Source organism: Vombatus ursinus, unplaced genomic scaffold (genome assembly GCF_900497805.2).
Source record: "Vombatus ursinus unplaced genomic scaffold, bare-nosed wombat genome assembly UNPS02008996.1, whole genome shotgun sequence".
Taxonomy (NCBI): domain Eukaryota; kingdom Metazoa; phylum Chordata; class Mammalia; order Diprotodontia; family Vombatidae; genus Vombatus; species Vombatus ursinus.
The window spans coordinates 6,702,887-6,730,782 of NW_020948774.1; the positions used below are offsets into that span (position 1 = coordinate 6,702,887).

Consider the following 27,896-nt stretch of genomic DNA (forward strand, 5'->3'; position numbering starts at 1 on the left):
TAATTATCAAAATATTGTAACATATTCCCGACCTCTAGGCATTTTGCATATACCCAAGGAAGCTCATCAGAATATTCTAAACCACAAAATATGCAGCCTGTCCCAATAACAAGCTGCATCCAAATTGCTTGGCATAGGGATAAGTAATACCAACCAATAAGACCCCGAAAAGCCCTCAGTGACCTTCCTGAACAGGAAGCTGCACATCAACCAATAGCAGACTCAGCCATGAATTCCTCCAATGCTTCAAGTATCCTCCCATAATTTTATATTTTTTTCTTAAATAAATATTAGCATTAGACTGCCATCTATGCCTCATTATTTCACCAACCCCAGCTCCCCTTTTCCCACCCCAACCCTCCAGCACATTTACTTAGGCATCTTCTCCAAAAAAGGCTATGTGCTTTGGTGACTGGGTTTCACTACATCTAAATGACCTCTCGGTTCTCTCCCATTCTGAAAGTGCAGCTAGATTGACCGTGGACGTGGGCTATATAGGGAAGTACCTACACTTCCCCAAAGGCAGGGCCTTTTTTTCACAAGGATTTCTTTGGCACTCAGTCCTGAAGTCAGGAAATTTGCATTCAAATTCTCGCTCTTCTACTTGCAAGTTGTGTGATCTTGAGCAAATTACTTCCTCTCTCTAGGCTTCAACTTCCTCATTGTAACATGAAGGTGATAAGGTTTCTAAAGTCCCTTTCAATTATACCATTTTCTGACTCTTCTGTGTTTAACAGTACTAAGAAGAGAGGCTGAAGGCGACTGGAGAGGTAGGGGTAAGCTCAGGAATGCCAAAGTACCAATTTGGCATAATGTTGCAGTGATCCCCTCTCCTCCCTACCCTCCCCACGCAGGCCCCATTTTGGAATTCACAGATAAGCTGCTACTGATATCAGACTCTGGGGGGATCCAGCTTTTCTGCTCTGAGTAGAGACAAAACACTTGAACTGAATCGATCACTTGTTCGGAAGGAATAAATCAGCCTGGAATTCTTCCCTGTTCACTCCTCCATTCCCCTCATCATTTCTATCCAGTGTGCACAACGGTGAAATCCCTTATTACATTATTGCGATTTATAGTTTCCCACTGTTTACATCTTCTTCATATTATTTTGCTAACAGGATAAATTGTATGTACATTTCCCACAATTTAAATATTCTCTATAATTTACACTGCATTTCGCACCACATTCATTTCTCAGAAATGCCATTGTGTATACACTCATAAAAACAACTAGCTGTGACTAGGTATAAAGGGGCTAGGAGTCCTTGCCTTTGAGGCAGGGTCACTAGGTATGGCTTCTGGCTTTGCTCCTTCTTGCTCCATATTTCTGGTGCCTCCTTGAGACTTCTCCAGCCTAACAGAAATTTACGTGGCCTGACACTAGTCCCCAGGTTGGGAAGGGCAATGGATGAAGAGTTAAAAGGAGTGCAAATATTTTCCCTAGTCTCAAAAAAATTCAAGGGGGTAGGGTGGGGGGAGACTGTTGACCATGCACCCAGAAGCATGGAAATGAAATTCAGTTACCTTAACCTGGCTAGGAGAGACTTTGGTTCATAAAGATGAATTAGCAGTCTTCAGAGAAGTCTTCACAGCTGCCTGAGGGCCCCTTTGTGTGTTAACAGGGAAGGGCTGGAAGCCTGACTTTAAAAAGAAAAGTAAGAAAAGCATGCAGGCTACAGTGCTACGGAGGCAGTGGCAGTAACAGCAGCAGAGAACAATAGAGCCTCCAAACCTCACAACAGAAAGAGATCAGGCAACATCAAGCCGCAAGACCAAAAGAACACCAAGTGACCTTGGAGGACCTGTTAACAGAAGCTGAACAATGGAGTCAAAGGGGTAGAGACATTAGTGCAACCAAGAGTGCTGAAATCAGGGACCAGAGGGCAAAGAGAAATGAGGCATATAACCATTTTGATGAGGACAAACCAACCTCGATCTTGCCCTTCATTGGTACTATCATATGGACCATTCAGGGCCAAAGGAGAGTGGTGTCAATTCCCTAGTAACCAGAAATTATTTTTCTGCTTAGGAGAGCTTCATGTTGTAAGTCTGGAGCAGCAGTAAGAGGGTATGGATGAGACTCATTAGAGGAGCAGGCTGCTTGACTTCCTGCCCACCCCAAATTCTTTTCCCAAATGGAGATGACAGTTGAAACAACTATATAGTTTCCTAAGAAATGTGGGGCCCACCAATGGGGAAAGTTTTCCTAACTATCTATAGGACTGGATGATTATTTTCACCATGCTTTAGTCTAATAAATTTGTTCTATTTGTTCTAGGCCTTGTTAGCTTAGTGCTTGCAAAGGTACCAAAGCCATCTCAAAGCAAACTAAAAATGAGTCAAATTCTGATGCTCCCAAAGTCTTATCTATGTAACATGAACCAACTATTGGATACCACTAAGGTGGATAAATGGGCCACATGTGAGAAAGGACAGGAGAACCATAGATAACGTGGATGCTGGGCAACTATATACTACCTAAATGACAACAGTAGATCCTTTTAAAATAATTTCCATTTATACTACCTAGAGAATCACACTCAGCACCCATTTACAAACTGCAGTTGATAATAATAACCTAATTCAATGAGGGATTTCACTGACAGATGAGAAAACAGATACTAATAGGATCAGTTATACTCAATAACTTTTTCTTCAAAAAAATTTCTTTTAAGTAGAAAAGCATAAGCTGAGGTCATCATCTCTAGTGTCAACTCTACAAAACAGATAGCTAGTCAAAGCCCAGGAACTACATCCTTATTTCCCACTCTGCAAAGGGAATAAAAAATAAAGCATAGTTGTTTTCTCCCCTCCTTTGCCTGCTCGGTCAAATTATAAGAACCAGTCACTAAACTGAAGTGTCCAATTTACAAACTAGTTATCTCCCAGTCTTCTCTATGACATGCTGATTGCATTCTATCCACCTACTCCCACTGAAACTCAAGTTCAGATCCCTGGACACTGGTTGTTTGACTAGTGAGCCTTATACTGCTGAGAACCATGCCCCCCAGGCAACTTTCCAGCCATCCCCATGTTCTGTTACCCTATAATACCTTCTCCTGAATATGTGCTGCCTTCTCCATTTAGAACACAAGCATCTTGAGGACTGTGAATGACTTAGCAGTAATTAGCACAAGGCCTGGCACACAGTAAATACTTAATATTTTTTTCATTTAGTTCTATGATAAAGGAGCTGATTAGATGGCTATGTCCTTTTCCTTCCTCTCCCATTAAAAAAAATGCAATATCCTCCACGTTGGGAAGAAAATAACCTCAGTCTCAGGATGAGGTCTGGCACAAGAGATTAAGCCAAGGCACATCTTTCTTTAAATTTTTTTTTAAATTATGAATTTAACAATCAACATGAACATTTCCGTATGTAAAGGACAGGAAAAAAGGATTACATACGCAACTATGACTCTCTTGTATAACTTTTAAAGTATGCATAAACTTTAACATGTTAGTTACAAAATATTTCTCCATGTCTTCTGAACTTCCTCTTGTTCTCACTTTTTTTTTTACATGTTTCACCGATGTTTTTCTTCCTTTTCTTCCTCAAATTACTTTGGAGCACATTTTTCACAATTAATTTTCTGCAAGGAAGAAGTCCTAATGGCATTAACAGAAATCAGTCCAGAAACTTACATGGTTCTTACAGGACAGATCAAGGCCAGTTCACTTCCTCTGCCAGAACAATTAATCAAGTTTCAATTGTAGCATCAGAAAAAGATCATTTAGGAGACTATGATGGGACCACAGAAACAGCCTGAAAAAGATTTTGAAAACTCAGAAAGGTCTGTAGTAGTATTTGGAAGTTAAATGTCTTCTATTTCACTGAAAAAATTAACATTATCCTCACGGATTTCCAGTGGCACTGTAACAATCTAATCTTCAGTTGAACTTCATGAAGGTGGGTGAAATGAAATAGATTATTAACTTATGCTGAAAAAAGCCTATGCTACTACAAACTGTCTCTCCCATTACTGATCCAGATGACAATTCTAGAGAAATGTAGCAACATTGAAAATACTGAGAAAGCAAGGTTGGCATTGTTCCATCTTTGAGACCAAAAGATTTCTTAAAACAGACCAGGTATGTCTTCACAATGCTAACCAACTGAGCAATTTTTAGGGGATTCTAGTTATCCTCCAGAAAAATACAATAGCCTACCCCCAAGGCCATAAGCACACAATCCACTGACCTCTTGGTAAGTTTTTCTTAGCGTTAAGAGTGCCAACTTCTGTTAGATAAGGCTTTTCTCTTCACACATTAGAGGTTTGCATAGGTGTTCATTAAATAGGCTTTGGAATAATGTGCTTACTTTTAAATAAGAGTCTGTAATGTCCTAGGAAATTTACAATACAGAAAAATGAAGCCACGTCAAAACCTCTGAATGATGCTCTATGTTTTAAAAATAGGAGTGGAAATGTATTTAGTTTGCCCTTATCTTCTATTTCACTTCCTCTTTAAATTATGCAAAGCAGCTAAGTACATCTATCTAAACTTAAAACTTCTCTGACTTACTTTTCCTGAAGAGCTATTTAAGTGTTTTGGTTTAACAGTTTAACAGTTCAGCCCATGCCAGTCTGTAAGAATAAATTAAAATGGCGGTCTTTCAAGAAGCATCTATTTAGCTCTTACTGTGTCCAATGCTCTGGTACATATTGGGGGAGATAAATAAGACATAGTCCCTGCCCTCAAACAGCTTACACTCTAAATGTCAACTGATTCAACAGAGCAGGTTAAGTTGAAAGCAGGACTTACCATAGAAAAGTAGCCAGAGTTGAAAATGTATCTTACTTCACCAATCTTTTTCTGTCAATGCTATGAGCTGCTATACTATATGAACTTTAGCTCATTTTTTTTCTAATCTTATATCTACCACAATAATAAATCCCTGAGTTTTCAAATGTCAGTTGATGCTGCAGCTTTAGAGTGTGACCAGAACCCAAGTGCCATGAATTTTATGACCTTAGAGATGCAGAGAGGGAGTACCAATCTAAAAATGTGACTTATAACAAAACATGTGTTCTGAGTTTAAAAAAAAAAAATCCATGTGACTATACTCCATTTGAAAGACAGGTGAATACTGACCTGCTTAGTTTTAATCATTACTGAAAAGGTAATAGAAACAATAACATAAAGCAGCCTAAACATATTTCAAGTTTTCTATACCAACCATTGCCACGATCATCCACAGATGTACTCCTATGAAAAGGAATAAGTACTTTGGGAATTCTTCTAGGGGGAAAAGAACAGCATTGTGCCAGGACCCTGGAAAAGGCTTGTTTGGTATTATGAGAATTTGACTTTGTGGAAGTTGTGCAGCTCTTTCATTGTAATTAGCTTCTTTCAAAGGAAGGCAAATCAGAAGAGCAGCTTTACTTTGCCCTGGAAACAGGAGTCTCTGTTCAACACTCTTCATACCTTTTACAATGCCACAGCTATTTGAAAAAACTCAATTATAAACATCAACTAAGAGGACGAGTGCTGGGTTTTTTTTTTTAAGGCATTATTTCTCTATATTTGAGATTGTTGAATTATAAAATGTATTTACTAGTACTAACACAAAAAATGGATATTGCTACAAATAGCCAGACTGCTAATTTTTAAAACACATGGCATCATTCAAAGGTTTTGTTAAGTGTGATTTCGTTCAGATCTCGTGTGGGAAGCATTCATATTCCTGATAGGATAAAACAAAGGCAACAGTACCTTCAAAAGGTCATTGTGATAAATGAACTAATATTCAAATTGCTTTGTGTACAATGTAAAAATAGTACAATATAAATCCAAAGTATTATTATACAAAGTATAAAAACACTGCATCCTTAATTAACTAATTGTATATTTACCTTTGTTCACCCACAAACAGAACATTTTCACCCTCAAATCCTAGGATTCAGGGATAAAAAAATCGGACAACAAATGGTAACTATAACAGTACTAGCTATAAGAAAGTTTACGAGTCATGAATAGTTGTATAAAAATTGATTTCAGTACTGTTAGTCCCTTCTACTTCTCACCCACATCTTTATCGAGCACCTGGCAAGGCCAGGGGGCAGCAATATAAAAATACCAAAGTTTTAAAAATAGCTCAAAAAAGACAGAAGTCACAACGCCATAAACACTAGCTGGGCAAGACGGAATCAAGTTGCTTCTGGCACCATCTTCAAGCAAAAAATAGCTGATGAAATCTAACTTCAAATTTCCAAAGTTCTCTTCTGTTGTAAGGCATCATTAAGCAGTTCCACACCAATATTTGGAGAACACGTCTCACAAACAACAATTAAGCTGTGGGATAAGATATTAAGGAGAGAGGAGTCATTCCAATGCAGCCAGTTGCTCAATGTCATGCCGTACTTCTTTTGCATGCTCTTCAAATTCAGTTCTTTTCCGGGAGGTCTCCTTTACCTAGAAACAAAGTAACAAGTTATTATAATGGTAAGGTTCAAATTTGGGGGGCAGCTAGGTGGATAGAGCACCGGCCCTGCAGTCAGGAGCACCTGAGTTCAAATCTGGCCTCAGACACATAACACTTACTAGCTGTGTGACCCTGGGCAAGTCACTTAACCCTATTGCCTAACTTAAAAAAAAAATACATATATAAAAAAAAAAGTTCAAATTCATCTCAGGGGGCAGCTAGGTGGTGCAGTGGATACAGTATCGGCCCTGGAGTCAGGAGACCCTGAGTTCAGATTTGGCCTCAGACACTTGCCACTTAGTAGCTGTGTGACCCTGGGCAAGTCACTTAACCTCACTGCCTAGCAAAACAAAAACAAAAACAAATTCATCTCAGTAGCTAAAAAGAAGTATTTTCTAGGACTATGAGGAAGATATTCAAATATACAAGACAATACTTGATAAGACGTAAGTCTCTTTCTTCATCAATAAACTTTATTTTTATGAAGAAACCCACAGCAGCTCCCATTGTAAGTATCATAAGCCAGCCTACTACGACATACTTTGGTATCATGTACTTATTACAAAGTAGAAATCTTCCCTAAAACACTGAGATGCTTTTTTGGTTTAGAGGGCATTCCATCTCCTCACCATCCATTGCCTTCTGCTCAGAGGCTTCTATCCCTAACACTACTCCCTCTTCTGAAACCTGGAAACTCAATGATCATTGTCTACCCACATTCTTGACCTCTGAAATATCTGACACTGCACCCACCATCACTAATTTATAATTATAATTTCTCCTCCTCTTTTCTAGCATACATTGCATCAATCTAAAACTTCTTTCACTCTCTTCAATGACTACTCTTCTGTCTTTCCTTTGCAAAGGAGTGCTCAGCCAAGGTGAAGAAAACCACAGACATATCCAACCCTATCCTCAAGAATTAATCCACTTTCACAAGTACTAGCATTCTTCCCAATTTCCCATTTCTGTAAATGGTACTAACATTTTCAAGTCACCCAGAACCGTCTTACATTCATCACCTTTCTTTAACTCTGCATCAAATTCATCATCAAGTCTTGTGGAACTATTCTTTATGACCTCCCTCTTCATCCAGGAATAAAAATATTCCCAGAAATTGGATGGGGGTGAGGACAGAGAGGAAGTAGGTCCCTTTTAGGAGAGGAAAATTGAAATATATGTACTACTTTTAAAAATGTTCTTTACATATTCATTTAATCCAGGGCAATAAAAATGTATTATGTATAACTTGATCTCCTCAAAAAGCTGAGATCTTTATCTATTAAACTGAAAAAATATTCAGCTATTCAGAATTTACTTGATTAATTTTTAAAAATTTTTTATTCATTTTAAACTTAAATACTAAACAACAGGGTGGAAAAAAGGACATTTCCACATTTCTATGCACACAGCAAAATATAAAGACAGGATCCAATATAAAACCATACATTTCTATTCCAGACTGTTCACCTTTTTTTTTTTTAAACTATGCAATAAATGCTACACATTGTTTTCAAAGCTACTCAGCTTTTCTGTGCTTCTTTCCAAGTCTTCTTTTGTTCTCTGCAGTGAAACTTTTTTTCTCCCTCCCTTCCCACCCAGCCCTAGAGAAGGCTACAATTAAACATGAACATATACACACACATACATATATAAAATATACATAAACACACACTTCTTTCTCTTTGTCACTTCTTTCTCTAAAGGTGGATAGCATCTTCCTTCATAGATCCAACTCTTTCCATGTTTTTCTAAAATCAACTCATTTCTTACAACACAGTAGTATTCATCACAATCATATAACACAACTTGTTCAGCCATTCCCCAACTGAAGGGCATCAATCATTTTAGCCAATCTGAAAGGCTTAAGATGGTATTTTAATTTTTATTTCTCTAATCAATAATATTTTGGAGCATTTTTTCATATTACTATACTTTTGATTTCTACATCGAAAAATCGCCTTTTCTTATACTTTGACCACTTATCAATTGGGGAATGACTTGTATTCTTAGAAATTTAACAAAGGTCTTTGTATATTTGAGAAATGAGACTTTGAGAGACTGTCTGAAAAATTCCCCCCAATTTTCTGCTTTCCTTCTAATCTTGGCTACATTGGTTTTATTTATGAGAACTTTTAAATTTAATATAATCAAAATTATCCATTTTACATCTCACAATGCTATCTCTTATTTAATCATAAATTGTTCTCCTATCCATGAGTCTGATAGGTAATGTGTTCCATGTTCTTCTAATTTTCTTGCGATATTTTCCTTCATATCTAGGTCAGGTATCCATTTTGACCTTATCTTGGTACATGGTTTAAGATATTGGTCTATGCCTAATTTCTGCCAGACTATTTTCCAGACTTCCCAACACTTTTTACCAAATAATGAATTCTTATCCCCAAAACTTAAATCTTTACATTTGTCAAACTTAAGGTTACTACAATCCTTTACCTACTGTGTATTTTATGTTTGTCTTCCTAATACTTAATCTACTGACCCCTCTAAAACTCCCTCCTCTCCCCCTACACTCCTAATTCTTAATCTACACACCCTTCTAAAAATCCCTTCCCTATCCTGTCCTCTCGTTTTTTTTTTTTAATAAGATGTTTCACATTCTCTTCTATTTTTTCATTCTTTTGATTTTGTTTTGTCATTAGCTTTTTTGTCATTATCTTCCCCTTGCCCAATTCTAGTTTTCAAGGAGTTTTTTTTCCTTAAGTTTTTGGATCTCTTTTTCCAATTTGGATCTCTTTTTTCCAATTCTAATTCCTCATAAGAAAAACAACTGATCTAGAGAACAGATCAAGGAGACAACACAAGAACTGTTGGAATACCTGAAAGTTACAACCAAAAAAAAAATTTTTTCTCTCTCTTTATATTCTGCTGTGTACATGGAAATGTGGAAATGTCCTTTTTTCCCCTCTGCTTCTGTATTTAAGTTCAAAATGAATTAAAAAAAAGTTGCAATGTATTTACATCAACCATATCTCTCTCCACTGCCTTCTGGAAGAGTCCCAATTATGACTCCTCACAAACTCTGGCAGTCTTTGAATCATAACAATATAGCAATACAAAGTTTATAATTTGAATACAATCCTCTACTCTGCTTGATTTTGAAGGACCTCCATTCTATCTGTCCAACCTTATTTTTTACAGCTCAACCTCAGGCCAATGTCTTCACTGTCCTTGGAACTCATATTTTCATTACTTCCTCTAAGCCACTGGACAGGGTAATTTTCAGAATGCAGTCCCCATAATATTCAACAATCTATAACACTGTATTTCCTTTAAGAGCTACATCAAGTGGTCTTTCCTCTTTAAATCATTGCCCCTATAATTCCACTTTCCATTTACTTTAGTATCAATTGTGAGATGGGGGAGGCACAGAACTACCCAGCATGGTATGCTGGCATTAAATCACAATAGCAAAAAAGGAAATGTGTGATGCCCAAATCTAGAGACATTTCCATCCCAAATGTGTAAACGTACTATTTGTGAGCCTTCCAAGCTCATATTGGACTAATCAGCCACAGTCAAACACACTTTGTGATGTCACTGGTCTTGAGTACGAAGGACAAACAACTAGGAGTGTGTGCATTGAAATTTGATACAGACAACACAAGATGATTGAATTCAAATCAGAGAATAATGGAATTTTAGAGCTAAAATTAACCTCTTAGAGATCATCAAGTACAACATCCTCATCCTACAGCAGATTTGCACATCTCGTAAACTTCTTCGGGCAGCAGATAGGTTAGACTAAAGACAGACTAACAATGGTTGGTTGCCACAAGTCACATGACAAACAGAAGCATGTGCAGTGGCAACCTTACATTTTTCCCAAAATCTTTTGGCGGACTGTATGTCGTGCAGGACTGTCCTGAAAAATTTCTCTGAGATTTTGTTTCCCCAATTTATTCACGGTCACAACTAGTTAGTGTTAAAGTCTGGATTAGAAGTCAGATCTTGACTCCTAATCCACTGTTCTTTTTTATTACAATGGTTCAAATATGTCTCACAATATGGAAATCACTTTTACTGTATCCTACATGCTCCAGGTTGCTTAAGAAGATGCTTTATAGCTGGTACTGCCACTCTATCAGGCACCTAGGTGTCTTATTCACTAGTTTTTTTAAATGTGTATCATTTGGTTTCCCCAAGAAAACGGAATCTCCTTAAGGACAGGGTTGGTTACCTCTATAGCTTCAAGGCACAGAGTAGGTGTTCAATAAATACTTACAGATGTGGATTTTTCAAAGTTGTTTTAAAAAAAAAAATACTGTAGGGGAAGCTAGGTAGGGCAGTGGATAGAGCTCTGGCCTTGGAGTCAGGAGGACCTGAGTTCAAATGTAACCTCAGACACTTGACACTTACTAGCTGTGTGACCGCAGGTAAGTCACTTAACCCCGACTGCCTCACCAAAAAGAAAAAAAAATAGTGTTGTAGAGTTGGACCCAGAGAAGCTAAATAGGGCTCACACTCAAGTCTGATTTTGAGTTATACATACAATCTTGTTTTTGGCTCTTTCTTTGTCCAGTTTCAGGAACTCATTGAGTGTTAAATCTTCAATCTTCTTCTTAATGCTGATGAAGGCACAACTAGATGAGTGCTTTTTATGTTCCAACCTAGCAAATGAATACAGAATAACATCATGAGAAAGAAATCTAAATATAAAATAAAAGTTATGTTTAGCATGTCAGATTCTAGAGTCTATTATTAATACCTTATTCTATATAACCTGTTTCCCAGGTTCATCAAAATCATCCCTCTGGCTGCCAATACAAATTTACATTAAAACGTAATAAACGGTAAGTCCTTACAATGTGCAAAGGTGGAGATACAAAGGAAAGGAAATAAAAATCTTTGCCTTGGGGTATTTACAATTTAATGGGGCTAGGAGATAAAATAAGATATACAAATAAGGAAACAGGATAGAATGCAGTAAAGGCAAAATAATAAACATTTAGACAAAATGTTACAAGAAATTTGAGAGAGAGATTATTTCCCATGGAAGAGTGAAGGAGATCAAAGATTGCTTCATAGAAATGGTACCTGCTTAAAAGGAGGTTTCAACAGGCAAAGATGTGAAAAGAGAACATTCTAGGAAGGGGGGATAGCCTGTACAAATAAACATTAAACAGAAGAGATCAAACTATGACTAAAGAACAAAGAAAAGTCTAGATACAGGTGGAATATAGAATAAAGTGTATGAAGGGAACTAGAGTAAAATAAGGTTGGAAACATAAACCAAAGCCAGATTGTTAATGTCTTTAAAAAACAGATTTGTGTCTATCTTATAGAGAAAGAACCACTGAAGGGTTTTGAGCATTGACAAAGTCAGGCCTATTTAGAAGATTACTTTTCCAATGATGGTAAGGGAAGAGAAGATAGAGATTGGAGGTAAGGATACCAGCAAGAAAGATATTACAATACTCCAGGAAAGAGGTAAAAAGGTCAACTAAGGTGTTGCAAGTAGGAATAGAGAGAAAGGAAGAAACATAAGGGACACCTCGGAGGTAAAAATTCAATAGATCTTGAACAGAGGTCCTTCAGAAAGAGGTCAAAAATACCTCCAAAGTTTTAAACCCAGGTCATTATGAGGACTAGCAAATTGGGAAGAGGGAAGGTTTTAGAGGGACGATAATTAGTTCAGTTTGAAACTTACAGAGCTGGAGATACTGATGGAACCTGAAAGCAGAGATATCTAGCAGACAAAAATACAGCACTGGGGAGGAGCTCAAGGAAGAGATTAATGCTAGAGATATGTAATTGGGAGTTATATGCATAAAGGTGGTAATTGAAATGGAAAAAAATGAATAATAAGAAAACCATTTGAGAATATGTAGAGAGAGGAGAGGGAGATATTCCCACTCCCCCCCCACCCCCAACACACACAGGGGCAAGAAAAATGAATAACCATCAAAAATAACTAAAAATGAGGAACCAGTTAAGAAGTAAGCCTGAGTTCAAATAGGAAGGGTGAAGGAAAGAAGGCAGAAGAAGAAAGGAGAAGAGGAGGAAGAGGAAGGAGTCTCTCCTGAGAAGTTCCATTCTTCTTTCCCCAACAGAATTATCTGTACAGAGATGATAATTGAATCCATGAGATTCCTGAGCAAATAGTACAGTGGGAGAAGGTCCAGGACAGAGTTTGGGGAGGAGAGAAGAGACCCATAATTAGCAGCTATGATCTGGATAAAGATCCAGCAAAGGAGACTAGGGAACAATCCCATGAATTTAAGTCAAAAATAGGTCAAATTGAAAGCAAAGAAATTTATTAGCAGGCTAACAAAGACTGCTTACAGATAGCAGCTTCACCTAGCTAAAGTACATGTTTGTTTTTTATTTATAACTTTTCAACCCCACTTGAAGTATATAGATAAACAGTGGCATTCAATGGCAACTTGAAAGAGATAAGTAAAGCATTTCACAAGAGGAAGGGTAGAGGAAGGAGGAATTAGTCAAAGGAGAAAAGTGGAATATTTGGAATACAATTGGAAGGATTTATCATTAGAATAACAAAACATTCCCTGTTCAAGGATAAAAAAGAAAAAGAAGTAACCAAATGCTTTATACAACTGGTTAACAAGTCCATTTAAGAAAAGAGGGTTGAGGTTATGAGAAAACTACAGGAATTAATTTTCTAAGGACAACAGTTGTTACAGCAGTGGATGAGACCCATCTTCTTTATTGGGTCCTTGCATGATTTTTAAAATTTTATTTCTCCTTCAATAGCAGTTAGGAATTTTCCACTATTAAGGCCATCAGGAGGTTGTTGGATTCCACAATGTTGTAAATAATTGCAGTTCCTAACCTCCCTCTTCCGAGAATTTCCAAATCAACTTATCTAGCCCATATCTCCCTCCTAATCTACAAAGTTCAATCCCCAGCTAGCTATTGGACATGGCAAACTGGATATCCCATAGACACCTTAAACTCAACTTTTATGTCATTATATTTCCCTCAAACTTTTCCTAACTTCCCTATTACGGTTGAAGGTATCACAATCCTCCCACTCATCCAGGTTTACAACCTAGGTGTTATCCATCCTCCATAGCCAGTTTGTTGCCAAGTCCTATTTTAATTTTTTTTGGGGGGGGCAGGCAATTGGGGTTAAGTGACTTGCCCAGGGTCACACAGCTAGTGAGTGTCTGAAGTCAAATTTGCACTCAGGTTCTCCTGACTACACGGCTGGTGCTCTATCTACTGCACCACCTAGCTGCCCCTCCATTTTACCTTTTTAACATTACTTGTATATACCCCCTTCTCTCTTCTGACACAGCCACTACTTTGGTGCAGCCCCACATCACCTCATACCTGGTCTACTGTAATAGCCTGTTGGTTGGTCTTCCTGCTTCAAGTGTCTTCCCTCTATAATCCATCCTTCACTCAGCTGTCAAACTGATCTTAAAGGGAAGGGGAACGGAAGGGAATAAGCATTTATATAGCACCTACTATGTGTCAGGTACGGTGCTAAGTGCTTTACAAATATTATCTCATTTGATCCTTACAACAATCCTGAGAGGGAGGGCCTGTCATCCCCATTTTACAGTTAAAAAAAACTGAAACAGAAAGAGGTTAAGTTATTTAAGGCTACACAGTTAGTAAGTTTCTAAGGCTAAATTTGAACTCAAGTGTTCCTGACCTTAGGCCCAGCTCTGTATCCACTGTACCACACAGCTACCTAAAAGAACTATTTTGCCTTTCTTTCTATCCCCCAAATTTATACCTGTGCACACAGTAGGCTCTTAATAAATGCTTGTTGATTTGACTTGACAATAGCCTTCTAAGTGGGCACCATAGCTCAAGTCTCTTCCTTCCACAATCCACCCTTCACACAGTTGATTAAGTGGTATTACTAAACACAAGTCTGATCCCATCGCTACCCCATTTAGTAAGTTCCAGGGGCTTTCTATCATCTGTAGAATCAAATAAAATCTCTTCTGTTTGGCATCTAAAGAGCTTCACAACCTGACTACAAACTATCTTTTAAGCTTTCTGTCACATTTCTCTCCTGCACCCACTCTACAATCCAGACTGGCCTTCCTATTCCTTACACACACAATATTCCATCTCTTAGCTTTTACACAAATTGTCCTAGAATGTAGGCTACCCTCACCTCCACCTTTTATAATCCCTAGTTTCCTTCAAAGCTCAACCTGAATACACCGTCCTACTTGAGACTTTTCTTGATCCTCCAGTTTCCAAAGTACCCCCTGCAAACAACTACATATTTTTAAAAAACATACTTGTACATAAACATGCTGTCTCCCCCATAGAATATAAATAAACTCTGTGAGGACAGGGATTGCTTCATTTTTGTTTTTGCAACTCTACCACCTACGCACTTTAAAATGCTTGTTGATTTTGCAGATGACAATCTTTCAGATACTTAAAGAATACCATCATCCTGTCCCTCTAAATCTTCTCCAGGCTTAATATCCTGTGTCTTTAATCATTTCATCACATTATGTTGTAAATCAATATGAATAGAATATGTGATTGAATATGAAATAAAACATATACACCATCATGCTTTTTTGTATTTCATGAGACTAAAATATTTAATTGGATAAGAAGAACCTAATGTGGACAGGATCAAATAAACTACTAAGATGCTACTTTCTCATGAATAAAAGTTTTACATTTCACAAATAAAGCTATAATGGTAGCTAATGGAGCCTGAAATTGCATTCATTGTCCTGCAAAATAAAAATCCTTTTTCAAAACAAGAGTTTGATTTAAGAGTAAGGAGTATAATTCTGATGCAGTGCAAGGCTCGGTCAGCCTGGCAAGGACTTACATAGGATCATCCTCTGGTTCCCAGCCCTCTAGTTCCTTGAAACAGAAGAAGCACTGAGCTAAATCAGGCTCGTTCTCACTTGGGCAGTGGATGAACCCAGCTTCAGCCATCTGTAAAACAAAGTAGGTCAGGATGGTTGAGAAACCAAAGTGAAGGAGTATCTCCTCTCCTTAAGAACACAGGGCTCCAAAAAGCCAGGAGATCAAGTAGGTAGAGTACCTTTTCTTTTTCATTTTGGGCACAGTGGTAAACTGGATCCCAAAGTGTCTCTATGTAGAGAGGTAAGGGGTTATGCCTTACCAACTCTAAAAAGGAAAAGAAAGGAAAGGAAAGAATTCTTGATTCTTGGAAATACTCCAAGATGATCAAGGATATATGTTGGAATTTGGGGGTATGACAAATGAGAAAAGACATAAGTTTCAAAACAGTACCCTTTGTGGGCCATGTATAAAAGTGTCCTATCGGAAGGCATCATCTGATGGAAGAGTATTGGACTAATAATCACAAGTCTCAGGTTCTTTTTACTCAGCGCTCTTTTAGCTCTGTAACCTCAGATAAGGCCCCATTCCATGTCTTAGTGTCCTTCTTTAATAATAACAATAATGAACATGATGATAGCTAGCATTTATATAGAGCCTACTATGTGCCAGGAGCTTTAGAAATATTATATCATAGATTTTTTTACAAAATTCATCTGGAAGAACAAAAAGTCGAGTTTCAAGGGAATCAGTGGAAAAAAAACCCAGAAAACTGGGACAGAAGGGGGTCTAGCAGTACCAGATTTAAAACTATACTACAAAGCTATAATCATCAAAACAATTTGGTACTGATTAAGAAATAGGTTGATGTGAGGAACAGATTAGGTACATAACATACAGAAGCAAATTAACAGTCACCAAGTGTTTAACAAACTCAAAGATAATGGGGCAAGAACTCACTATTTGATAAACAACATCTTGAATTGATTAACAAGGTTAAGTTCAAAAAAATAAGAACAGGGAAGAAATTACCCTTCACATCTCTAGCTAAGAGAAGAGTTCATGACCAATCAAGAGACAGAGAAGTTCACAGGAGGGAAGACGGTTCATTTTGACTGCATAAAATTAAAAAGTTTTTGCATAAATGAAACAGCTAAAGTTAGACGAAAAGCAGGAAACTGGGGCAGCATTGGGGGGAGGGGAATGCAGAAAGTTTCTTTGGTAAAGGTCTCATTTCTAAAATATAGGGAATTTAGTCAAATTTCTAAGAGTAAGATTCATTCCTCAATTGATAAATCATCAAAGGATATGAATAAGTGGTTTACAGAGGAAGAAACCAAAGCTAACAATAACCATATGAAAAAATGTTCTAAATAACTGATTGGAGAAATACATGTAAAATCAACTCTGAGGTAACCCCTTACACAAATCAGATTGGCTAAGATGACAAAAATGGAAAATAACAAGTGTACTAGTGGTTATGTGAGGAACATAATGTGTAGTTGGGGGAGCTGTGAAGTCCAACTGTTTAAGGTAAAGTAATTCAGAACTATGCCCAAAAGGCATGTGCAGACCCTCAATGTGTGGGAGAAATGGAGCCTCAAGAGTCTTGACGAAAGGACCAGGACGGGGCTGTGAGGCTTTGGAAAAAAAAAAATGAGAAGGGGAGACGAGAGAGGGAGGGTCGGGGGTCAATGGCAAGAGGTAGGGGCGGGGCGGGAGGGACAAGGAGGGGATGGTGGACGGAGGATGGGAAGAGAAGAAAGGGGGGAGGACGAGATGGTCAGGGGAAGACTGGGAGAGGTCAAGGGTGAGAAAGAGGAGAGGGGGACAGTGACAAGACGGTGGGGGAGGGGAGGAGGAAAGGGCGAGGGAGGGGGCAGCCTGAATTAACCGGCTAGGCGGGGAGCAGTTTCCCGCGTATGCGGCTCATCAGTCTCACCCGCTCCGGGGTGCAGGCGCAGTCCTCCGTGAAAGGCCAGTTCTGGAAGGTAGAGATGCGGGTATCGAGCTGGTAGAGCTGCCACATCGGGGGTAGCGGCGAGGCACTCATTTTGCAGCCGGGAACGCAGACCGTTTCAAACTCTGCCACCGCACGGCATGCCGGGAGCACCTGGGCTTTCTTCAGTCCGTGGCCTCCTGGGAACTGGAGATGGGATGTCGCAGGGCATGCTGGGGATTGTAGTCAAACACACAGGCACAGACAGACGCGCGCGCGCACACACACGCACACACTCCTCCACCGCTGCTCCTCGCATTCCCATTTTTCGAAATGGCGTAGCTCCGAGATACTATAAAGCACTGTTTCTGGCACATAGTAAGCCATATATAATTGTTAGATTTTTTTAATCTTAGATATTTTTAAAAATACATTTTTATTTTTTCCAATTACATTTTTAAACATTTAATTCATTTTAAATGTATTTAATGCCGCTAAATATTTCCCAATTACATTAAATTTTTAACATTCACTTTTTAAAATATGAATTCCAAATTCTCTCCCTCCCTCACCCCTTAAGAAGGCAAGCAATAGGATGTCGATTATATATGTGAAGTCATGTAAGCCGTGTTGGGAAACACACACACATACACACATGCACAAGAAAAATAAAGAAAATGAAAAAAATTATACTTTAATTTGCACTGAGAGTTCATCAGTTCTCCTGGAGATGGAGAGAACTTTTCAAAATGGGTACTTTAGCATTGTCTTGGATCGTTTTCTTCATTAGAATAGTTAAGTCTTTCACAGTTGATCATCATTACGATATTGCTGTTACTCACTTCACTTTCAATCAGTTCATATAAATCTTCCTAGGTTTTTCTGAAGGCATTTTTTTATAGCACAACAGTATTCCATCACAATCATATACTACAACTTATTTAGCCATTTCCCAATTGATAGGCATCTCCTCAATTTTCAATTTTTTGCCACCACAAAAAGAACTGCTTTAAATATTTTTGTACAAATAGGTCCTTTTCCCTTTTCTTTGAGCTCTCTGGGATACAGACCTAGTAGTGATATTGTCTAGCTATTATTCTGTGGAAGCGCTATTTGTGAGGTCTGTTGTCCTTTAAAAAATTTTTTTAATTCTGAGATTAAACACCCCCCCCCCCAAAAAAACCCCTACATTTCCCCCTTCCCAAAAAAAAACAAAAAATTAAATGAAACAGTGAATCTCTAGTTAATACTGCTTGTTTTTTTAAAGATATATAATACATTTACTATATTACTTCCAAAACTTTCTTGTCTGTACTTCCTTCTGAATTCCCTTCTGTTCTCTAATGTGTGTTTAAAAAAATGTTTCAATGTGCCTTGTTTTGGCATCACTATCGCCCCTCAACCTTCCAATTAAAGAAGCAAGAGGGGAAAAAAATCCCTTGTAACAAATAAACATGGTCAAACAAAATAAATCCTCATGATGTACATATCTAATAACACTTGTCTCTTTCTGCACCTTGAATCCATCTGTCAGGAGGTAGAATAACATGCTTCTATCCTCTGTAGACATGGTTGGTTATTGCATTGATCAGAATTCTTGTCTTTCAAAGTTGTTTTTCTTTACAATGTCATTGTCCTTGTATAAATTGCCCTGGTTCTGCTCTTTTCATTCTACAACAATTCAAACTACCCAAGATTCTCTGAAATTATAATTTGTCTCTTTCTTAATTCATACACCTCAATTTGTACAGCTGCTCACCAATTTATGGATGTCCCCTTGGATTCTGATTCTTTTCTTTTTCAATCCTCCCTTCAGCTTGTTTTGCTGAAGCAATAATGCTTCCCTCTTAACTATCCTCTTTCTATCCCAATTTGTCTTCTATTGAATTCGATACATTAAACTCTTTTTATGTGAGTAAATGGGTATATAGTATGTGTTCCACCCTCCTTTGTCCATTTTAGTTGAATAAGATTCACCAGATCGAATTTTACACTGCTTCCTCCATGTTTATAGTACTCTTCTAATTATAAGAAATATCAAGTTCCATTCCCTTCTTGCTTCTTTTTGCACTTGTGTACTTCTTTCGGTCCCTTCTTTTCTCAGCTTCAGACAAAACCAATCTATCCCCCAGGTCTTATGTTTTTCTCATTTAACTCCCTCATTTTCTCATTTAACCCTTTGAAGATACAAAGACTCTGAAGGGACTCTTGTCTCTCCTCCCCCTTATTAGAACATCTCTGCATTAAGAAATGCTTCTAATCACTCAGATTTGGCTTTAGATTTGCATTTCAAAGTTCCTACTCAGTTAAGTGCTCGAAAGTTCTCCATTCCATTAAAGGTATATATATTTTTCTCTCCAATTTACTCTTGGTCGTAAGGCTATATATCCTTTGCCTTTTAGAATAGTATATTCTAAGATCTTCCCTAGAAGCTGCCAGATCTTAGGTGATCCTGACAGTGGTTCCTTGGTGCTTGAACTGCTTCTTTCTGGATAGTTATAATAATTTTTCATTGATATGGGAGCTCTGGATTTGGGTTATGATATTCCTGGGAATTTTCCTTCTGAGGTTTCTTGCAAGAAGTGATCAGTAGATTCTATCTTCACTTTGCCATCTGGTTCTAAGAGATCTAAGTAGTTAGTTATTTATCATTTCTTGAAATATAGTCTTTCTTTCTTTCTTGACTAGGTTTCCCTATCTCACCCAGGCTGGAAGTGTGTATGTGTGTGGGGGTGGGGTGACTAAAATTATTTTTATACCTAGTATAAGGTCCCTTCTAGCTCTGAAACTATGCTATGTTTGTATTATTTTCTTCTAAATACTCTTATGATCCAGCCAAATTGGACTAATCCCCAAAGGTGCCTTGGGTACATTATGCCTGGAATGTCCTCCCAAGCCCACTTTGCCTCCTGAATTCCTACTCAGCCTTTCAAGCCTAAAATAAATATCATGTCCTGAAAGGAGCTTCCCTGATCATCCCCTTTCTCACTCATCTTTACCCTTCAAATGATACATAGCACTTTGCTTTTCTGCACTTTGCAGAAATGATCACATGGTATTTTGTATTGTATTTTATTTTGTGTCTTATTTTTACTGGATTTTAAGCTCATGGGAACTGGGTCAACATTTTATCTAAGCCTTGTATTTCTCCAGCACCTAATTTAGGGCTCTACCTCAGCACAGGACTGGTAATTGTTTGTTGAATGAATGAACATATGATATCAAGTTAAAAGGTTTTATTAGTGGTCTTGCCAGCAAACACAGAGAAATATTCTCTCCATGAGGGAAGGTAAAAAACCAAAGCTCTTTGTGCAGGTTTTGTGAATGGTCTAAGACCCTAACCTTCCCAGAATGGAAAAAGAAAGAGAGCAGCTTTCTGGTTTCTCACAGAAGCTTTGGAGAAGTGCTCTTTGCTCTTTTCCAAGCTATAGTAGACATGGTGAGGCTCTGGGTTCTCTCATTACTGGAAAATTGTCTTCAAAATAACCTGCAACAGGAAGAAAAAGTAGTGACCTTAGAGCTGAAGAGGCTGATGTAAACTGAACAAGGAGGATTTGAAGTGGGAAATGGAGAGGGAAAGTCTCTTGAACAGGGTGATGGAGTGGGGTGGGAAGGAGATTTAGAATAGATTTGGTGGGGTTGAGACCAAAGGACAAAATTTATTAAGCACCTACTACATGCCTGATACCATTCTAGGTGCTGAGGATACCAAGACAAAATAACAACAATAACAACAATGCTATCCTACCTGAGTCAGTATATATTCATTCTGAATCAGTTTCTCAATGATGTCAAAATGATCCACATTGGAGATTTCTATAAATGAAACTCTCCACCCATGTAAACGCAGAGCCTGTAGAGAGGAAAAAAAAGCTAATGGGATAGATTTTTAAAGAATTAGGAATGTTGCAAGAGGCTGGCAAAGAGGGAGGAAAAGGAAAGGTCATAAGAAAATGACTGGGAACGAAATTATAACTATCAAAAATAAAAAGAGTGAATTCACTACCATTGAAGATGAAATTAAAGCAATTATTAGGAGCTATTTTGCCCAATTATATGCCAACAAATCTGACAATCTAAGTGAAATGGATAAATATTTACAAAAATACAAATTACCAAGATTAAAATAACATGAAATAGAGTACTTAAATAACCCTATCTTAGAAAAAGAAATTCAACAAGTCATAAATGATTTCCCTAAAAAAAAATCCTTAGGACTAGATGTATTCACAAATAAATTTTATCCAACATTTAAAGAACAATTAATTCCAATTCAATATAAACTATTTGGGAAAATAGGCAAAGAAGGAGTCCTACCAAATTCCTTTTATAACACAAATATGGTGCTGATACCTAAACCAGGAAGAGCAAAAACAGAGAAAGAAGACTTTAGACTGATTTCTCTATGAATATAGATGCAAAAAATTTAAATAAAATACTAGCAAGGAGATTACAGCACCATATTACAAAGATCTGACACTATGACCAGATGGGATTTATACCAGGAATGCAAAGCTGGCTCAAAATTAGGAAAACTATCAGCATAATTGACCATATCAATAACAAAACCAACAGAAATACAATTATCTCAATAGATGCAGAAAAATCTTTTGACAAAATACGACACTCATTCTGTACTAAAAATACTAGAAAGCATAGATCTCTCCTTCAAAAGATAAGTATTATCTATCTAAAACCATCAGCAAGCATTATCCGTAATGGTGATAAGCTATAAGTCTTACCAATAAGATCAGGGGTGAATCAAAGATGTCCATTAACACTATTACCACTCAATATTGTACTAGAAATGCTAGCTATAGTAATGACGAGAAAAAGAAATTGAAGGAATTAGAATAGCCAATGAGGAAACAAAACTATCACTCTTTGCAGGTGATATGATGGTATACTTAGAGAATCCTAGAGAATCAACTAAAAATTACTTGAAACAATTAAAAACTTTAGCAAACTTGAAGGATATAAAATAAACCTATGCAAATCATCAGCATTTCTACATATTACCAACAAAGTCCAAAGATAGAAAGAGATAGAAAAGAAAGGAATAGAGAAAGAAAGAGATAGAAAAAGAAATTCCATTTAAAATAACTGCAGATAAAATAAAATACTTGAGAGTCTACCTGTCAAGGCAAACCTAGGAACTATATGAACACAATTAAATTTTCAAATAAATAAAGATAGAGCTAAACAATAAGAGAAATATTGTTCATGGGTAGGCAGAGACAATAAAAAACAATTCTACCTAAATCAATTTGCTTATTCAGTGCCATACCAATCAAACTACCAAAAATTATTTTATAGAGTTAGAAGAAATAATAACAAAATTCATGAGGAAGAACAAAAGGTTTGCCTTTATCAAGCAAATCAATGAAAAAAAAATGTGAGTGAAGGTGGTCTAGTAGTACCACATTTCAAACTGTCTTACAAAGCTGTAATCATAAAAACAATCTGGTACTGGTTAAAAAATAGAGGGGTAGAGCAGTGGAATAGATTAAGGATATACTACATAGTAGTAAATGATAATAGCAATCTAATGTTTAATACATAGATCCAAGCTTTTGGGAGAAGAACTCACTATTTGACAAAAATTTCTGGGAAAACTGGAAAGCAGTTTGGCAGAAACTAGGTAGAGACCAACATCTCACACTGTATACCAAGATAAGATCAAAATATATACATGATTTAGATATAAAGGGTGATATCATAAGTAAATTAGGGGAACATGGAATATTTTACCTGTTAGATCTACAGATAAGGGAAGAATTTATGACCAAATAAGAGATATAGAGCATTACAAAATATAAAATGGATAATTTTGACTACATTAAATTCAAAAGGTTTTGCACAAATAAAACCAATGCAGCCAAGATGAGAAGAAAAGCAGAAAACCGGGGAAAAAATTTTACAGCATGTTTCTCTGACAAAGCCCTCATTTCTAAAATATATAGAGAACTGAGTCAAATTTATAAAAATACAAGTCATTTGCCAAATAATAAATGGCCAAAGAATGTGAACAGGTAGTTTTCAGAAGAAGAAATTTTGAAACTCAAAATTTTTTTAAATTACTGTTAAATTTTTTTACATATAACTGGGCAGTATTTAATGAAGCTATCTATAGTCACATGGAAAAAATGCTCTAAATCACTATTGATTAGAGAAGTGTAAACTAAAATATTTCTGAGGTACAACCTCACACCTATCAGATTGATTAATATGACAAAAAAGGAAAATGACAAATGTTGGAGAAGATGTGGAAAAATGTTTTGTTGGAGTTGTATACTCATCCAACCATTATGGTGAATAATTTGGAACTACACCCAGAGAGCTGTAAAACTGTGTATACCCTCTGACCCAGCAATACCACTGTAGATCTGTATCCCAAAGAATTCAAAGAAAAAAGAAAAGGACTTATTTGTACAAAATTATTTATAACAGCTCTTCTCGTGATGGCAAAGAATTGGAAATTGAAAGGATGGTTTTCAACTGGGGGATGGCTAACAAGTCGTGTTCTATGATTGTGATGGAATACGATTGTGCTGTAAGAAATAACAAAAGGGATGGTTTCAGAAAAACCCAGAAAGAACTATATGAACTGATGCAAAGTGAAGTGAGCAGAACCAGAAGAACATTGTACACAATAATAGCAATATTGTAAGGATGATCAATCATGAGAGACTTAGATGCTCTGACCAAGACAATGATACAAGCCAAATTCAAAGGACCCACGATGAAAAATTCTGTCCATCTCCAGAGAGAGAAATGGTGGACTCTGAATGCAGATTGAAGCATACTTTTTTTACTTTATTTTACTTGAGGTTTTTTTTTGCATGTTTTCTTTTGCAACATTGCTAATATAGAAATATATTTTGCATTACTTCACATGTATAATTGATATCAAATTGCCAATTGCCTGCCTTCTCAGGGAGGTAAGATAAGAGGGAGGGAGGGAGAGATTTTGAAACTCAAAATTTTTAAAAATGACTGTTAATTTTTTTTTTACATATAACTGGGCAATAGTTAATGAAATACATGGAAAATATAGCTTAATAGGAAAAAAAAGGAAAACAATTGGGAATTGGAATCCAAATTAGGAGGCACAAAGCTATGCCTCCTTTCTTTCCCAGCTCCCCCCATGAGGAAATAAAGGAACAAGACAAGGAAATTAAGATCACCTGAAAATAATCCAAGGACTGTCGGTGGAACTCAGGAGAATCATGCTGGCCCACGGCTATTATTAATTCACAAGTTGAAGTTACTTGACTCTGGGCCTCCTTCTGGCAAAACATGGGACTATTCCTCTGGGCTTCTTCCCTGGAAGTGGAGTGGAAAAAGGACGAGACAGGGAAGGGAAACAGAAAGTCTTAATTTTACCCTCCAGCAGTGCCAGAAGACAGGAAGGGAATATTGGTGGTCTGTGAAACCTTGGAACCTTCCACATGTGTGTTGCAGGAGGGGGGTAAATGCCATATAGGTTGGCACAGAGGAGATGACTAACTCACAAGGTCATTTGAAGTATGTCATTAACATAAGTATGCACGATGGGCTCCAGGTCGTAGATCCCACTCACCAAGAAAAATCCTATGAATTAAAAAACAAATATCAATACAGACTACAGCATGAGTGGGGAGGGGATAAGCCAATTGTTTGTGTCTAGCATTGCTAAGGTACCAATATAGCCATTTAGAAATATTCATGGGGCAGCTAAGTGGTGCAGGAGGACTTGAGTTCAAATGTGACCTCAGACACTTGACACTTACTAGCTGTGTGACCCTGGGCAAATAACTTAACTCCAATTGCCTTACCAAAAAAGAAAAAAAAAAGAAATATTCATTCAGTTTGTGAATGTTAGAACAAAACAATATCACATTGTCAATTGAGTACTGACAGAACTTGGCATTAAAAACCTAGTTTCTGTTCCAGCTTGGATACCAATTAGCTGTGTGACCTTGGGCAAAATCATAATCTCTTTGAGTTTGTTTCCTCAGCTATGAAATGGAGATAATGCTACTTCCTTTGCATGCTTCATGGGGTTAGGGGTGTAATGCAACAATCTGGTCCTAGTCTCAAGAATCTTAACAGTCTTGTAGTTGACAAAAGACACCTTCACAAGAAAACCAAACAAAACAGTAGAAAGGTTAAGTGACTTTTTCATGGTTAGTCAATATTTATCAAGGCAGAATATGAATCTTTCTTGGTTCCAAACCCAATCAATGCTCTTTCTAGCATATTAGGGCAAGGTAGAGGTAACTATTTAGAATAGATATTTTTTCAATGACTTTTAACTAGTTGCCATTGCAACATGAGAAGGTAGTATTTGGAGAAAGGAAGACCCAGGAGCAAATCCTGTTATGACAATTACTAGCTGTGTGACAATCTCTCTTAACTTCCCCAGAGACTTATATGTGAAGTTATGGGTGAAGTTATTGAAATTTGCATCAGTGAAGGGAGTTTCCAGACCATTGACATCATAGATTCTTGATATATTGATTAATCTCAACAGAATCATCAATACCCTCTGTACTGTACTGTTCCACCTTCTAAGGGGCATCAGTATCTATCAAAGAAGGGAATGTTAAGTGTGAACTCAGGGGAAACCTGGGTTCAGGCCCTGCCTCCAATGCTAACTAGCTATGTGACATCTGGCAGGTCACTTGGCCTGTTTTCTCTTTGTAGCTCGTAGTGCCAATCTCACAGAATTCTTGTGAGGAGTAAGTGATATAATGAGTATGAAGTGCTTTGCTTCAGCACCGTAGTGCTGTCAATTGTTATTACCTAGTTAATTCTGTTTGGCTTACCTAAAAGACTATTTCTATGTTTGTTATTGTATCTGGAGCTAAGTCTTTTAAGTTTTTTGCTTATTGAGTTCATATAATAGCAGCTCTAAGTCAAGAGATGATGGACCCCACATGAGATTGCCACCAGAGAAATAGGGAGTCTTCCAATGATTTCTAAGCTTAATCTCAGAGATAATGGCACCCTGACATGGATCTAGAGAAGAATGCTAGAAACTTGTGTTGGACAAGAGGTCTTGGGAAGTCTTTAAAAAAAGCCTATTAGAATTCTGTTCTAAAACTAAATGCAAACCAGACAATTTGAACATTTTTGTTTTTGATGTTGTTCATTGATGCCAGATTTACAATGTGTTAAGATGTTGTACATGAACTGGAGATAGTGCTGAAAACTAAGAAGAAAAGAGCAGGAAGCTTTGAAGAAATTTAGCAAGAATTTAATAGGGTAGAAAGCATGGAAAACCCACTGATTGTGCTATAGCTCCAAATTAAGTGGACACTTGCTTCTATTCATATTAATCTAAAAATCAATTACCAGTGTATAGCATTTTATAGGTAGCATGGTAAACATCTCACAACAATTTTAAATAGTAGAACCCATTAGGACCATGGTTATTTCTTATACTTTGTGTTATTACTGGTTATCTGGACCTGCTATCTCTATAGGCACTTCCAATCCCTCTTCTCCTCCTCGACACTCCAGCATGCAAATTACTTCAAACAAGCCTGGAATAATTGAAATACCCCAAAGTGATCACTTGTTAAGCCATAGGTCATGATGGTTCCTGAGGTCAGCTCAGCAATCAGGGGTAAATTGTTCTGAAAGCTATTCTAGGCTGAGGGCCATCATAGCTTCCCTGGGCCTACATGTCTCTCCAGCCCTGGTAATATACCCAGTACTTGACCCCAGGAAAAAAGACACTGTGCAGCACATATGCTACCTGAGCAAGATGAAACTGGGACAGTTGCCTTTCATGTGTGATCTGTTGCCTAGAGAACCTTTTCAAGCTCCAACATCCTCTGCTCCCCTACTCTCTCAATCGCTTGGCTCAGACAGAAGTCCTGTGTGTAGCACACCTCTAGTGCCAGCCATCATACAGCCAGATTTCAGAACTGACTGGTGTGGGGGATATGAAGCAAAAGCAGCTTGGACTTCTTATCGTATGCTGGAAATTATCACTTTCTTTCTATCCCCATGCCTATGCCATGAAAGAGAAAACAGAAGTACATAAAATTTAAAAGTTTTTGCATGAATTGAATGAATGCAGCTAGAATAAGGGAAGGATTTAATTAAGGAAAAAACCTCCACAGCAAATCTCTTTGATAGTCTGATATCATGACATAAAGGGAATTGAAACAGATAAATGAGAACACAAGATGTTCCTTGATAGATTAAGTTGTCAAAGGATATAAACAGGTAATTTTCAAAAGGAGAATTGTAAGTTAATAACGTCCATATGAAAGAATGTTCCATGTCATTAATAATAAGAGAAATGCAAAACTAAAGCAACTTTGAGGATTTATCTCACACCCATTAAATTAACAAAGATTGAAAAAGGACAAAAATAGTAGACATTGGAGGGCGCATGGGAAGACAGAAACTAATGCATTGCTGCTGGATCTGTGAACTGGTCCAAATGTTCTGGAAAAAAGTTGGAATTATACTTTTTTTTAAAAAATCACTAAACTGGACATACTCTTTCTCTTTATAGTGGGAGACATTACTATTGGAAATATTTTTTCTTAAATTTATTATTTATTTTTAACATTAAATTTTTAAAAATTCTGAGTTCTGAATTCTCTCCCTCCTTTCCTCTCCTCTTCTCATTGAGAAGGCAAGAAATGTGATATCAATTACACATGTGAAATCACGCAATACATATTTCCATATTAGCCATGTTGCAAAAAAAAAAAAAGGCAAGAAAAATAAAGAAAGCAAAAA

The 27,896-nt window shown here is 37.2% G+C and overlaps 2 protein-coding genes across 2 annotated transcripts in view; both read right to left on the minus strand.

Annotated features, from left to right (window-relative positions):
- Positions 1 to 3,431: 3,431 nt before the first annotated feature.
- Positions 3,432 to 17,328, minus strand: BIRC5 (baculoviral IAP repeat containing 5). Its single transcript, XM_027850236.1, has 4 exons — positions 17,154 to 17,328; positions 15,234 to 15,343; positions 10,941 to 11,058; positions 3,432 to 6,417 (listed from the first exon to the last, which is right to left on the minus strand). The coding sequence occupies exons 1-4, from the start codon at positions 17,262 to 17,264 to the stop codon at positions 6,328 to 6,330; spliced, it is 429 nt and encodes a 142-aa protein (XP_027706037.1). The 5' UTR covers positions 17,265 to 17,328; the 3' UTR covers positions 3,432 to 6,327.
- Positions 17,329 to 20,371: 3,043 nt separating this feature from the next.
- The window catches only part of AFMID (arylformamidase), a 28,863-nt gene continuing 21,338 nt past the window's right edge, over positions 20,372 to 27,896 (minus strand). Inside the window, exons 8-11 of the mRNA XM_027850217.1 lie at positions 24,665 to 24,743; positions 24,338 to 24,476; positions 20,899 to 21,003; positions 20,372 to 20,637 (exon numbers count right to left, since the gene is read on the minus strand). Coding sequence (XP_027706018.1) covers positions 20,611 to 20,637; positions 20,899 to 21,003; positions 24,338 to 24,476; positions 24,665 to 24,743 — 350 coding nt within the window. The 3' untranslated portion in view covers positions 20,372 to 20,610. The remainder of the gene's footprint in view (positions 20,638 to 20,898; positions 21,004 to 24,337; positions 24,477 to 24,664; positions 24,744 to 27,896) is intronic.

What these genes read in the sequence shown, in the direction of transcription:
- BIRC5 (XM_027850236.1), bottom strand. Translation starts at nt 17,264, where the DNA reads ATGAGTGCCTCGCCGCTACCCCCGATGTGGCAGCTCTACCAGCTCGAT. An exon ending in GCGCCTGCACCCCGGAGCGG is followed by an intron (nt 15,344 to 17,153) that starts GTGAGACTGATG and finishes TTTGTTTTACAG; the next exon opens with ATGGCTGAAGCTGGGTTCAT. An exon ending in GAACCAGAGGATGATCCTAT is followed by an intron (nt 11,059 to 15,233) that starts GTAAGTCCTTGC and finishes TTCATTTGCTAG; the next exon opens with GTTGGAACATAAAAAGCACT.